General features: G+C 40.2%; 1 protein-coding gene across 4 annotated transcripts in view; it reads right to left on the reverse strand.

Annotated features, from left to right (window-relative positions):
- Positions 1-6,426, reverse strand: part of RAB3GAP1 (RAB3 GTPase activating protein catalytic subunit 1) — a 157,175-nt gene extending 150,749 nt beyond the window's left edge. For all 4 annotated transcript variants that reach the window (XM_082397854.1, XM_082397853.1, XM_082397852.1 and 1 more), the window contains exons 1-2: positions 6,386-6,426; positions 6,228-6,283 (exon numbers count right to left, since the gene is read on the reverse strand). In XM_082397854.1, the coding sequence (XP_082253980.1) occupies positions 6,228-6,283; positions 6,386-6,403 (74 nt within the window). In that variant the 5' untranslated portion in view covers positions 6,404-6,426. The remainder of the gene's footprint in view (positions 1-6,227; positions 6,284-6,385) is intronic.
- Positions 6,427-15,615: the final 9,189 nt, after the last annotated feature.

A 15,615-nucleotide genomic window follows, 5' to 3' on the forward strand; every position in this document is an offset into this window, starting at 1 on the left:
AAAGCTTTTGACAAAATTCAACACCCATTTATGATAAAAACTCTCCAGAAAGTGGGCATAGAGGGAACCTACCTCAACATAATAAAGGCCATATATGACAAACCCACAGCAAACATCATTCTCAATGGTGAAAACCTGAAAGCATTTCCTCTAAGATCAGGAACAAGCCAAGGATGTCCACTCTCACCACTATTATTCAACATAGTTCTGGAAGTCCTAGCCACGGCAATCAGAGAAGAAAAAGAGATAAAAGGAATACAAATTGGAAAAGAAGAAGTAAAACTGTCACTGTTTGCGGATGACATGATACTATACATAGAGAATCCTAAAACCGCCACCAGAAAACTGCTAGAGCTAATTAATGAATATGGTAAAGTTGCAGGATACAAAATTAATGCAGAGAAATCTCTTGCATTCCTATACACTAATGATGAAAAATCTGAAAGAGAAATTATGGAAACACTCCCATTTACCATTGCAACAAAAAGAATAAAATACCTAGTAATAAACCTACCTAGGGAGACAAAAGACCTGTATGCAGAAAACTATAAGGCACTGATGAAAGAAATTAAAGATGATACAAACAGATGGAGAGATATACCATGTTCTTGGATTGGAAGAATCAACATTGTGAAAATGACTATACTACCCAAAGCAATCTACAGATTCAATGCAATCCCTATCAAAGTACCAATGGCATTTTTTACGGAGTTAGAACAAATCATCTTAAAATTTGTATGGAGACACAAAAGACCCCAAATAGCCAAAGCAGTCTTGAGGGAAAAAAACGGAGCTGGAGTAATCAGACTCCCTGACTTCAGACTATACTACAAAGCTACAGTAATCAAGACAATATGGTACTGGCACAAAAACAGAAACATAGATCAATGGAACAAGATAGAAAGCCCAGAGATTAACCCACGCACCTATGGTCAACTAATCTATGACAAAGGAGGCAAAGATATACAATGGAGAAAAGACAGTCTCTTCAATAAGTGGTGCTGGGAAAACTGGACAGCTACATGTAAAAGAATGAAATTAGAATACTCCCTAACACCATACACAAAAATAAACTCAAAATGGATTAGAGACCTAAATGTAAGACTGGACACTATAAAACTCTTAGAGGAAAACATAGGAAGAACACCCTTTGACATAAATCACAGCAAGATCTTTTTTGATCCATCTCCTAGAGTAATGGAAATATAAACAAAAATAAACAAATGGGACCTAATGAAACTTCAAAGCTTTTGCACAGCAAAGGAAACCATAAACAAGACGAAAAGACAACCCTCAGAATGGGAGAAAATATTTGCAAACGAATCAACGGACAAAGGATTCATCTCCAAAATATATAAACAGCTCATGCAGCTCAATATTAAAGAAACAAACAACCCAATCCAAAAATGGGCAGAAGACCTACATAGACATTTCTCCAAAGAAGACATACAGACGGCCACGAAGCACATGAAAAGCTGCTCAACATCACTAATTATTAGAGAAATGCAAATCAAAACTACAATGAGGTATCACCTCACATCAGTTAGAATGGGCATCATCAGAAAATCTACAAACAACAAATGCTGGAGAGGGTGTGGAGAAAAGGGAAACCTCTTGCACTGTTGGTGGGAATGTAAATTGATACAGCCACTATGGAGAACAATATGGAGGTTCCTTAAAAAACTAAAAATAGAATTACCATATGACCCAGCAATCTCACTACTGGGCATATACCCACAGAAAACCGTAATTCAAAAAGACACATGCACCCGAATGTTCATTGCAGCACTATTTACAATAGCCAGGTCATGGAAGCAACCTAAATGCCCATCAACAGACGAATGGATAAAGATGTGGTACATATATACAATGGAATGTTACTCAGTCATAAAAAGGAACGAAATTGAGTCATTTGTTGAGACGTGGATGGATCTAGAGACTGTCATACAGAGTGAAGTAAGTCAGAAAGAGAAAAACAAATATCGTATATTAACGCATGTATGTGGAACCTAGAAAAATGGTACAGATGAGCCGGTTTGCAGGGCAGAAGTTGAGACACAGATGTAGAGAATGGACATATGGACACCAAGGGGGGAAAACTGCAGTGGGGTGGGGATGGTGGTGTGCTGAATTGGGCGATTGGGATTGACATGTATACACTGATGTGTATAAAATGGACAACTAATAAGAACCTGCAGTATAAAAAAACAAACAAACAAAACAACTAATACTAAACTTTCATTGGGTTATTTGCATGGAAATACGTTAATATAAATGTTTCAGACATTACATGGAAAACAAAAAACAAAAACAAGCTTTAAGGGACAGCTGGCAAGAAACTGCAAGTAGATTTGTCAGCTTTAAGGAATAATCAACAGATTTTTAAACTATTCACTGTCTGATCTTTAAATCTAATGATCAAGCAGACCTATTAAAGAGAATAAACTCTGACTAGCAACATGCTCAATTTCAGCAAATGAACACTGTCACATCTTAGTAGCAGTGTTCAATACATATTAAAGGACACTTTGAGAAGACTTGTTATTACTCTAAGAAGCTGCCTTCTTACACTGTACATGTATGATGCAATCTAACAGCAACAGTGCTCTCCTAAAACACTTACATAGTATTGCTAGAGTACTAGAGTTAATTCTAGTCAAAATATATTCAAAAGTATCAGGTTTTTCCTGTCAGTGACATTATAAATTATTTATTTACATTCTTGGTGTAAAGGTAGTAATGGGAGTTTTTATGATTCAACTGAACCTTCTAATTACTTCCTCTTTAAAATTAAAAAAAGATATTAATTAATACAATATTTTGAGGGGGTTCAAATGGCAATTATCAGTTTTTATGAAGAGTGCTCTACAAATAAGCAAACACGCTTGCAAAAAAAGAAATAAAAAATTTAAATGTAGGCACATGTGAGCAAAAATCTGTATGTGAAATACACATTACATTTATAAAGGTAAAAAACTGGAAACTGCCTTAAAGTCCAACTGCAGCAAACAGCTGTAAATTAATGGTACATCCATTCAAAGGACTAATATGCACCCATTAAAAATCATGTTTTGACGCCCATTTGAGGAAATAAGAAAATGTCCATATGCTAGATGAAAAAATGGAAGCTATAGAAATAAATATTGGGACTTCCCCGGTGGCGCAGTGGTTAAGAATCTGCCTGCCAATGCAGGAGACATGGGTTAGAGCCCTGGTCCGGGAAGATTCCACATGCTGCAGAGCAACTAAGCCCGTGCACCACAACTACTGAGCCTGCACTCTAGAGCCCATGAGCCACAACTACTGAGCCCACGTGCCACAACTACTGAAGCCCGCACGCCTGGAACCCGTTGCCCACAACAAGAGAAGCCACCGCACAGAGAAGCCCACACACCACGACGAAGAGTAGCCCCTGCTTGCCACAACTAGAGAAAGCCCATGCGTAGCAACGAAGACCCAAAGCAGCCAAAAATAAATAAATAAAAATTAATTTAAAAAAAAGATTTTAGAAATAAATATTAATACAGTTTAACACAGAAAGTTTACAACACACAGATTACAAGGAATTTTCTCAAAATATTAACAGCAGCTATCTCCTGCTGGTAGGGTTACAGGTGATTTTTCTTTTTTTATTTTATAATGATGTATTATAATAAAAATAATTTAAAATAATACAGCTTTCACGGTAAAAGAAGGAACATCTTAAAATATTCATTGTATGAATCCTATCAGTACTAAAACAAACCAAAATTGGACTCTATCCAGTAAGTATTGATACTTGATTAGAAAAATGTAATAACTTTATCCCTGAAAGCTCTCCAGACCTCACCTGAAGAGTCACTTCCTCTTCTCATTCTGTATTAGGTTTTTCTGTTATATGCTCTTAAAAGACCAGGTTCCTTTCTCTTCTCAGTATTTCAGTTGTAATTACAGACGCTTGTACTATTATTTGATTCGTGTCTGTCTATACCATTAGTCTGTACGTTCAGCAAGAGCAGGAACCATATGCTTTCGCTGACCACCGCGCATCCCTAATGCCCTGCACTGTGCTTGACACATACGTACTCAATATTTTTTCAGTGGACAAGGGATAAAAAGAGTCATTGGCTTCTCTCAATAAACTGTCCATATGGCTCATAACATACTGACAAGAAATTTCATTCAAACATTAAACTCAAGGTTTAAAAGACTCCAAAGTCTTAACACTTTCCCACAAACTGTAAAACACTAGTTTTACTCTAGAAACAAGAGCTTAAAAGTCAAAAATCAAAGTTCCTACTTTGTGGTAGTTTTCATAACTGTGTTAACAATTACTTCCAAATAAGGAGCTAAAGGATTTAATATTCCACTTCAGGATACTTTAAACATTTTGCTAGTGGAAAGTGATGATTTTTCCATTAAATACTCTTGTTTCCTCTTGTTTCTTGTTTCCTCATCCCACTCTCCAAGATTCAAATTACATTTTCTAACTACCTTTAAGACATTAAGTTATTATTTCAAATTCAACAGGTCTAAAACTGTATTCTTCTCACTTTGCCACTTTCATATGTATCTTCATTCTCTCAGGCAAGAAACTGCAGTTCCATGTTTGATTTTTTTTCCTACTTTTACATTTCATCAAGCGTATCATCGACTTCTTTGAAATGTCTAACAATCTTCCCTCCTAGCCTTTCTCTCCAGTCTCCAAATCACCAACCTAATCGAAGTAACTTCATTTTACCTCATCTCCTCAAACAACTCCCGTATCACTTTGCCACTTTAAAATCAAGGGTCCCTCACTACTGCTCTTTAATATTCTGAAGTGTGGTCTCCTGACCAGCAGCATCACCTGGGAGCTTGTTAGAAATGCAAATTTTTGAATCTCGGGCATACAGAATCATAAACTATGATTCCGACGCACACTGAAGTTTGAGAATCACTGGTCTTAAAGCACCGAATTTAGATTCCTTTACTTAGCTTTGGAAGCTGTCTATAACCTGGTCCTATCTTCCTTAATAATCTTGTTTACTTCCCTTCAACAAACAGCCTTCACTCCAGTAAAGACATTTCATTAAATCCCAAAGGTTTTCACCTGTCTCTGTTCAGGTCAGGGCCTTCTCGTATTTAACCAATTACTCTCCACTTTCCAGGCCCAGCACACTTCCTATCTTTTCTATGAAAATACCTCCAACAATTATAATCCACAACAACAGCATCCTTAAACTAATTTAACTATTTGCTGTTTTGTTTTTTTAACACACGGATCAAGGGTTTTGTTTTGGCTTTGTTCTTCTCTGTTAGTATAGTTCTGAACACACAGTACCTGCTCAATAAAGCCTTGCCACTGTGCTTGTGTCTTAAGAACTTTTTTGGGGGGCGGGGGAAGAGACCACAGGTCAAACAAGTATCCCAGCAAGGATCTTTTCTATGCCGTTTGATGACATGACATTCACATCCAGATGGATTTCCTCTCCCAACCAGAAAGATTATAAAATGTTCCAACAAGCTAACTACTGACCTCAACACTCAAGAAAACCTGAAGGGCCTCTGCGACATCGAACTGATAACACCTGGATCCAAGCTATCACTCCTCCCCAAACTTGGCTTTCAACTAATTCCAGCGATCCTACAGTTTCACTTAGCTGTTTCAACTAGGAGTTTGATGGCGCCGGAAGCCTGGGCACATTACCCACTGAAACGGAACAACTTGAATCGAAGCGTTCCCAAGCCAGACGCGGACTATTTCAAAAGGTTATTCTAAAAGACACGATGGAGCTGGTGGGAGTGTGGCAGACGGACAACCACCAGGACTCTGAAAAAAGGCCTTCTCCTGAAAAGGATGTACACGGAAAGAAAAAGAAAAAAGCACCTGCGAAGTTTATTGCTCACTATGACAAAATGACGTACACGGAAAGGAACGCAGGAACGGAAGGGGTAGCCTGGGGAACTGTTTCTGCGGGTGGGCAGCAACGCGAGAACCAAAGGGCTAAGGAGCGTGGTCGGAGAGCGGAGAAAACAAAACTCCTCCGGGGTTCGGCTGATGTGGGCGGGCCGGGGCTGGTCAGACGCGAGACGCAGAAGAGGCTTGCGGCCGACCACAGCAGGGAGGAGGCGGAGACCCGGAGACCCACGGGTCTTACTTTCCCCGCACAAGTGGCGTCTGGGTTGGGGGAGTCTATGCTGGGGGAGTGGCGGGGGGAGACGCCGGGGCCCAAAGTGCTGGTAACCAATGATAACGACTCACTCACCTTTCCCATTCCGAGGCAGTGGTGAAGTCCGTGATCTCAAATACCTCAGACTCGGGCTGCGGGAAGTGAAAGGAAAGAAAGAGATTGAGCTCCGGGGCGCTGACGCGGAGGAGCAAACTTAAACAGCGGTAGGGATAGGCAGGGAGCAAACACCTCACCTCACTGTCGGCCGCCATCTTGAGGAGCGCCGAGGCGGGCGCTAGGGCTGCCGGGAAGAAGAGCAGGAGGGCGGGGGGGTGGGGGTGGGGAAAGGAGAGCCGAGAGCAGGCGGAGGCGGGGCGGAGGCGGGGCGGGGCGGAGGCGGGGGCGGGCCCTCCGCGCAGCCCCGCCCCCGGAGTCCCGCTAGGAAAAATCTTCTCAGGCTGAAATCATTTGATTTTTCTTTTTTAATGCTTTTTGTTCCTGAGAAGGAAGAATTTACTCTGCCCTCAAGTCCCTGTTCTTTGGCTGATTTAATACAATTCAAAATTTTCCTGTAGAGCAATGAATTCAGGAAGGGAACAGAAGCAAGGAAGTAAGGCAAGGCCCTAGAGTCATGTGATTACGAGTGTATTAAAAAACCTAAAACACATTGCTTGTGTTTCTGTTTTTCTTTCCACCTCTGTTGACTGATTGCAAGGCACTGAGCTAGATGCCATAATATCCACCCTCCCTTACCCCTACCCTTCAGAGAATTTACGGTTTGGGTAAGTCATCAAATAAAATCGTTATGCTATTTATCTGGTTTCTGAGAAGAGCAACATGCTGTGCAATGAACACAGCACTTTTTAAGTCACTGAGGAACAGAAGGAGTGCCAGCTAGCAGTTAGTAATTATATCTCATACAGTCTGAAATATTTACAGAGGAAATCATACCATGTCCAGGATTTGTTTCAAAATAAGGGGAGGGAGGAGTGGATAGAGCTAGAAATAAAACAAGATTAGCCATGAGTGGATTATTGTTTAAGCCACTGATGGTTACCTGGGTATTTATACTATTCTCTACTTCTGTTAGGTCTGAAATTTTTCGTAATTATAAGCTTTTTTAAAGTTTTTTAAAGGGCTTCCCTGGTGGCGCAGTGGTTAAGAATCCACCTGCCAATGCAGGCGACACGGGTTTGATCCCTGGTCCGGGAAGATCCCACCTGCCGTGGAGCAACTAAGCCCGTGCGCCACAACTACTGAGCCTGCACTCGAGAGCCCACAAGCCACAACTACTGAGCCCGTGTGCCACAACTACTGAAACCCGCAGTCCTAGAGCCCATGCACTGCAAGAAGAGAAGCCACCCCAATGAGAAGCCCATGCACCTCAAAAAACAGTATCCCCCGCTCACCACAACTAGAGAAAGCCCGTGCACGGCAACGAAGACCCAATGCAGCAAAAAATAAATAAATTTAAAAAATTTTTAAGTCTTTTAAAAATTAAATCTCATTTACTGATTTTCTGCAACTCACAAGAAGGGATTCGTGGGTAGAGGACTCAGAAATACAGCTTTAGCAATTAAAAATTGTAATCTTAAGAGCAAGAGATATCAAAAATTTGGTGATATAGACGGTGCAGATGAGTAAACTTAGGTCAGAAGAATTTGACAATTATTGCCAGTGCCAAGACTTGAATCCCTGTCTCTTAATATTCCTTCTAGTTTCTGTTCACTACACTAGTGGGAGTTGGGGGTTAGTACTGCAGCAATCTTTCCCAAGAGGTCTGAACTTGAACCTTCATTCATTTCTAAGCATTTATTAAATACCTACTGTAAGCCAACCATTATGGTAGACAACAGGGAAATGAAGACATACGGCAGATACAATCCCTGATTTCAAGGAACTCAAGATCAAGTAGGGAAACTGGAAATTACTGCACAAACAGAAAGAGGAGATGCTACATGTGTCAGTGTCACTGTTAGCAACGTGGAAGTCATTGGTGACTTTGACAAGAAGAATCTTGGGGACCAGCTGAAGGATAAGGTGGAGGCAGCCAGGTTGGGGTCAGGGAAGGCTTTTAAGGGCAGAGAATAGCATATCCAGAGGCTTAAAGGTAGGAAAGTCTGATCTGTCTAGTGAACTGAAAGAGGACACTTAGAGCACATTGGTTGCAATGAAGTTGGAGAGGTAGGCATGGGCCAGACCATATAGGGTCTTCTGTATGGCCCTTATGTGAAGCACAATGGACCTCACTAAAATGTTTTAAGCAAGAGAGTATTGTGATCCAATTTACATTTTGCAAAAATCTGTATGCTATAGGAATGGATTGGTGGGCAGGGGGGGACAAAAGAAGAAATAGGAACAGCTATTAAAGCATCCAAAGAGAGATGGTGTGGAGGCTTTGACTAGGGGGTGTCAGCAGACAAGGTAAACTGATTTGATATGTATTTCGGAGATACAATAGACAGGACTTGATGATGGATTAAATGCAGGGATAAGGGAAAGGTAGGAATCAAAGATATTTTGCAAGATTCTGGCCTAAGCAACTGTGTGAGGATGATGCCATCTTCTGAGATGAAGATGGGAAGGAGCAAGAAAGCTAGAGTTTGGTTTGGGAAGCGTTAAGTTTGACATGCTTGTAAGATATTCAAGGGGAGCTGTAAAGGAGAACATTGGGTATAAGAATAGAACTCAGAGGCAAGATCTGGGGTAAAGATATGCACTTGGGAGTATTTTAAATCACAAGAACAGATGAGAAGACTTAAGAAGAGAATATAGAAAGAAGAAGAGGAGCCTCATAAAAAGCTTGAAGAAATTTTGTATTTAGAGAATGGATAAAGGAAAGTATATAGTGAGAGAGGAAAGGAGTGGGTAGAGAAATAGGAAAACAAGGAAAGAGTGATGGCATAGAACTCGAGAAAGAAGAATGTTTCGGGGTGGTAAATATTGACTGCTGCTAGGACTTCCCTGGTGGTCCAGTGGTTAAGACTCTGCACTCCCAATGCAAGGGTCCCAGGTTCGATCCCTGGTCAGGGAACTAGATCCCGCATGCCGCAACTAAGAGCTCGCATGCTGCAACTAAAGACCCGGCGCAGCCAAATAAATAGATAAGTAAATATTTTTTTTAAAAAACTATTGATTGCTGTTGATAAAGCAGGTGAAAGAGGAATATAGGGTCAAGGGTGATTGTTGGTGTTGTTTCTTGGGTTTTGTTTGTCTTTAAGGTAGAGGATAGTGGCTATGTTGTATGCTGATTCGAATAATCTAGGAGCATGTGAGAGAGATTGATGATGGAGGGGAGATGCAAGACTGAAGTTCTTGATAAGGTGAGAGGGAGGAAATCCACAGAGCTGGCAGTCACACCACCCCAGGGGGCAGCATTCACATGGCATGCTGAAGTCTTGCTTCAGGAGGTGCCACCCAAAGAAAGCACCTTGTGGACAGCCCTGGAGTTGTGGAGCAAGGTGGTACCAGGAATTTGGAGCACACGTAGCAGGAGGGAAAGAAGGATATGTTGTGAGGTTGGCTTTTCTTGAGAAGGAAAAGAAGGGAGGAAAAAGATGGAGACAGACATAGATATTGGGACAGTGGTACATATAAAAGGAAAAGAGCTGTTCACGTAAAACTTTTTAAGGTTCTCTCCAAGTGAAATAAGTTTGTAGGTTTTAAGGTCAAGCAAATCCAGGTTCAGCCACTTACTAACTATATGACTTTGGGCAAATTACATAACTCCTCTAAACCTCAGTTTCTTCATTAGTAAAATCGGATTTGTAATACTTGTTACCGCATAGGACTGTGGCAAAGATTAAGTTCTCTGTACATATGTAGAATGGTTAGCACAACGTCCTGTAGTAGGTGATCAATTATGGTAGTAGCAATTATAATGAATGCTTTATAGAATGAAAGCTGTAAAGTGCTACTCACATGTAAGGCACTACTCTTTTTTCCTGCTTGCTTAACCATGAAGAAGTTTCTGTACATAACAAAATCAGAAACTAAAAAAGCCACACTTTGCTGCATGAGGTTAAATTTCAGAAACTGTATAAAACAGCCTTATCAGGTTGCTAGGTAAAGTTTTCTTCCAAGATATTTTTGGATCCTTGTCTTCTCCCTGGAGAAACTTTTAAAATAAGTTATTTGTTAAAGTGAAGTGTGAAGCCAGGATGCTAATGATGTAAAGTACTCTGGGGAGACACGCTTTTATTAGATTTTCACTGGTTTGCAAAGCAGAAAAGATTTTGTTTCTTCAATATTAAGAGCTATTTTGCTACAAGTCCAAAGGCAAGGGCTTTTCCATGCAAGTGTACTCCCTCTCTGGCATAATTTTCACTTATTTCAATGTGTTACCAATAATGGCCACGGGGAGAATTTTGACGCATAGGCAATTTAAGAGATTAGAAGCCTGGAAAAATCACCCTAGGCTTGGTCCCCAGAGGAATGTAAGGGCATCACAGTTTAATTAGGTCTTAGTGAGAGAGCAAACATTGTGAGAGAAGCAACAGCAGTGGGACTACACCATCCTCACCTGCCTTGATGGCCTCTGTGCAAAGAGAATCAGGAATTTTCTACGATACAGCTGTGAGACCAATTGCAATAGAAGGTACAGCTGGAAGAGGAAGACACAATTTGAGAACAGGAGACTCTTTAGAGAGAAATTCTCTAAATCAAAATTTTCAAAATTATGAAAATTATCAGCATTTATTCATTCATTAATTCAATAATATTTATCAAGTATCCACTGTCATGGCATGTCATGGTCAATTGTGCAGAGTGATTCAAAGAATAATAATCCCTGCCCTCAAGGTGTCCACAGTCTGAGATAAGACATGAAGAACTATAATATGATTTAGAAAGGGATGCATGATGATTATCCAACTTCTTAAAGCTCTTTGTAAAATTAGTAGTGGGAAAATTATCAAGTGACCTTTCTGAACACACACACGCAATATCATATATCCTAAATAAGTAGTCCACTATTTCTTGAACTAGAAAGAGGTACAGTCACCAAGGCAGGAATCTCCAGAGAATTTCAAGAGAAGTGATGAAACCTTCCTTCACTCACCATTCATTCACTCCTTTCTTCATTCAATAAACACCTATTAAAAGCAGCTGTTAGGTGCCTGGTGCTGTTTTAGAAAATGGGAAACGAAAACTTAAAAACAAGGTGCCTGCCTTCAGGAAGTTTCAAATATAAATTAATTGAAGTCCTTCTAGATGATAATAATAAGTCAAGAACAGCTAGTTCTAATTCCTAAATTTGTAACTTAACTTCTCATCTGGTAGATCCAGAAAGGACACTACCTGTTGCCAGGTTGATTTAGTTTGCCCAAGTTAATGTGTTTCTATTTAAAATATTTTAAGATTAATGTATTTTTGAACTCAGAATGTGGAAAACAAAAGAATTAATTAAAAAGAATCATAAGAGTTATGTACAAGTTTACCGAATAAGCATATTCTTCTATGGGTGTTGGGTATGTATGGACAATTACCATATTTTACACAGGCATATTCTTATTTAATCTCCAATCTTTCCTTGTGAGGGATAAGAACTATTCCAGCCACAGATGATGAATAAATGCAAAATATTAGTATTAAGTCCCACTACTGCATTTACATTAATAATATCTCCAAATGTGTGCTTATCTGCTCTTCAGATCCGGTCCTCAGATCCCTTTCACCGTCCACTTCAGTCTAGTTTATAACAAGACTAGATGGACCAACTTCCATCTCAACTGCTTCTGCAATTTTGCTGCAGTGAATCTTATATCTTCCATTTATCTCTGCTCTTTGCTTTTGCCCCTCTATATACTGCAATATACTTCCAAGTAGGAAATATTTAAATCACTATTTATCTCCAAAGGTAGAGCCTGGGAATTGTTTAATTTGTCTAAGCATTATACAAGTAATAGGAATGTCTTCTCATAGTAAAAGGTTCAAATGATATACATAAAACACATGGCCTCCTTGACTGTCTTCTCAATTCCCATAACCCCAAGATAAAATCACTAATACCAGTTAAGTGTGAATAATTTCCAAATTTTTCCTATGCTTTTACATAAATATTTGTATATATAAAATATAGAGTTTTACCTTCTTTTGATCAATTTTTTGCACAAATAAGAATATCTAGTACTTAATGCATGCCAAACATTCTCCCAATTACCCTATGAGGTAGATACTGTTATTATCATGCATCCTTACTTTACAGATGAGGAAACTGAAGCAGAAAGAGAACAGGTAACTTGCCCAAGTCACACACTTCCTAAGCGGTAGGGCTGGCTCCTTCTGAATCTCTTCAACCTACCAGTATCATACTACATGCATTATTTGCCAACTCAGTTTTTTTACTTAGCTATATGTTGGAACCCACTTAGAAAATTACATAAAGCTCTTTCCACCTTTTTCATACTGCTGCAAAGCATTCCAAAATTCAAAGTATGGATGTACTACTTTTTATTTAATTTTCTCCCATGACTTGACATGTAAAGCTATTAACAACCTTAGATGGGTGACAAGTGCATGGGGGCTCATTATACTACACTGTTTACTTGCATGGTTGAAATTTTCCATGATAAAAGAGCTCCAAAAAAAGAACAAACTTAGGGTAAAAATTCATTATACCTACATCTTTGTGAACATGTGTGAGAATTACTCTAGGGTGACTGCTGAGAAATGGGAATGCTGGGTTAAAGAGTACGTACATTTTTAAATGTAATAGATAGCACCAGATTGCAATGTCTAAAAAGAGCATTATTAATTTATATACCCACTAATAGTGTAAAAGAATAGTCATTTCCCCACACATTTAATATCACGCATCTTTTAAAATTTTGCCAGCATGCTGAACAAAAAGTGGTTTGATTTGCATTTCCTTGATCCCTGGTGAGGTTAAACAATTTTACATGTGTTTGCTGGTCATTCATATTCTTCCCCTATAAAGAGTGATTTCCCCCATACCACCACCCCCTGCATTCAGCATCACAGAAAACCCCGGTCTCTCTCTATCAAATTTCTCTAGACTATTATGCCCCTTGGACCTCAGTGATCTCCTTTGTCTCTCTTCTCCATCCACCAAGATGCCCAATTTATCTTCCTTCCTTTCCTTCACCAACCCCCCAGCCCTCCACTCCCTCCACCACCTTTGAAGTGGAAAAGAAGAGATTTGGGAGAAAGTGTTCTTAGGAAAAGTGTGTTCCTTAAAAGCAGCAGCCCCCTTCATGGGCTTCCTGAAGAGGCTTCCACCTATTTCTACAACTGTGCTGCAGGGGACAAAGAGGTCGTGCTTAACATGCAGAAGAGGTAGCTCACATCCAAACCACTGCTGCCTCAGCAGCAAAGCTCTTTTTAGAACTTTAAAATCCTTTAATCCTTTCCTACTCAACACATTGGGGTTGCCCAGATTTTTAAAATTATTCATTAATGTATTCTTATAGCTAACATCGGATTCAAAACTTTAACTGTTGTCCTTTTCAAGTCCCCCCCACCTTACAGCATCTCATTTGCTACGATTGCTCACTGAGATTCTTTCTCCTCCTCTCTACCTAGCCAGAATGTAATAAAAACAAACAAACAAATAACATAGCTCTACTGAGAACTTGAGTTCTTCCTATAGTAAGCAAAGTGCCACTGCATAAAATTCTTCAGTTTTTTCGCTCTCCTGGGCATATATTCAGTTCAAGAAATAGTCACCAAGAACTTGCTATGGGTAAAACACATAAACACAACAGGAGAAACAAAGATAACTGAAACACATTCCTTGTCCTCTAGAAACTAGAATCTAATGGAGAGATAAAAATAACTCTAAAACAAGGCTGCCTCTGTCATAATAGAAGTACAAAATGACAGGATAATAAAGTGGATGGGAGGGGTACATATTGGATCTGCGAGGCAAGAAGAACCTGGGAATACAAAGGCCTTGAGGATATGGCTGAATGAGGGCAGGCTTTTGAACACGGTGACCACCAGAGGGACGCTTGATTCCAGTGTTATTTCTTATTTCTTGGTTGTTTTCATTAATTAATTTATTTATGTATTTATTTTTGGCTGCGTTGGGTCTTCGTTGTTGCACATGGGCTTTCTCTAGTTGCGGCGAGCGGGGGTTACTCTTCGTTGCGGTGCGCGGGCTTCTCATTGCAGTGGCTTCTCTTGCTGTGGAGCACAGGCCCTAGGCACGCGGGCTTCAGTAGTTCTGGCTCGCGGGCTCAGTCGTTGTGGCTCGCAGACTCAGTAGTTGTGGCACAGGGGCTTAGTTGCTCCACGGCATGTGGGATCTTCCCGGACCAGGGCTCAAACCCGAGTCCCCTGCATTGGCAGGTGGATTCTTAGCCACTGAGCCACCAGGGAAGTCCCTCATTTCTTGGTTTTTCTCATACAATCAAATTGTTTTTCTTACTTTCTGTTTTAGATTCCCAAATTTTTAGAACCAGAGGTGGTTTCTGAAATCATATTACACAACACTTTCAATTTATAAATAGGAAAACAAAGCCCAAGTCACACAGCTAGATAACATTAAAGATGAGAGCTCAGTAATCCTGACTCCTCTTCTAGGGCTCCTTGCTGCCCCCAGAATCTTTGCTTGTTGTTTTAACTTTTCTGCTCTTCTGTCTCAAAATATCAGTGTTTGATGTCACCTACAGGTGGGAACTCAAAAGGTATGTTTCAAAGATAACTGCATCCAGTAGCTGAATATGTGTGTGTGTGTGTGTGTGTGTGTGTGTGTGTGTGTGTGTAACACAAAGGATCATATTGTCAAATCAGACTCATGCAAATCTAAGATCTCAACCAGTATCAAGCATTATGAATAATTTCAGGAATATAATCAATCAACGGGAACAGGCAAAGCAGGGGGAGGTCTGAGAAACTGAGGGGAGCTCCCAGGTCCTTTCTTCCCATGTAAGACATAAGCTCTCTGTAATGAAACATTTCCATTTTACGGGCATATAGCTGAATGGTTTTGTAACATTTTTCAGGAAGCCATGTTCCTTAAATTCATAGATTCACCATAAACAATCCTAAAGTTGTAGGGATATCGTGCAAAGAGCATTCCATGAACAAGGACGCTCCTCTTAGCAAATAAGCATGTATCTTCCAAGAGGTTCAGTTATTGTCATGTTTACAATACTGGGTCATCTACTTTCTTTCTTTGTCTGAGAGTATGTTGATCTCTCCACTCCCAGTAATAGAAGAGAAATTGATGACAGGCCAGGTGTCTTAACTTCTTCCTGCTTAATACTTAAATATTCAATAAATAGTAAATAGGCCAGAACTTACCTGGCAGTGCAGTGGTTGAGAATCCGCCTGCCAATGCAGGGGACACGGGTTCGAGCCCTGGTCCGGGAAGATCCCACATGTTGCAGAGCAACTAAGCCTGTGTGCTACAACTACTGAGTCTGTGCTCTAGAGCCACAACTACTGAGCCCCCGTGCCACAGCTCCTGAAGCCCACACGCCTAGAGCCCATGCTCCGCAACAGAGAAGCCACTGCAGTG

This window comes from Balaenoptera borealis, assembly GCF_965194805.1.
Source record: "Balaenoptera borealis genome assembly, chromosome: 6".
NCBI lineage: Eukaryota > Metazoa > Chordata > Mammalia > Artiodactyla > Balaenopteridae > Balaenoptera > Balaenoptera borealis.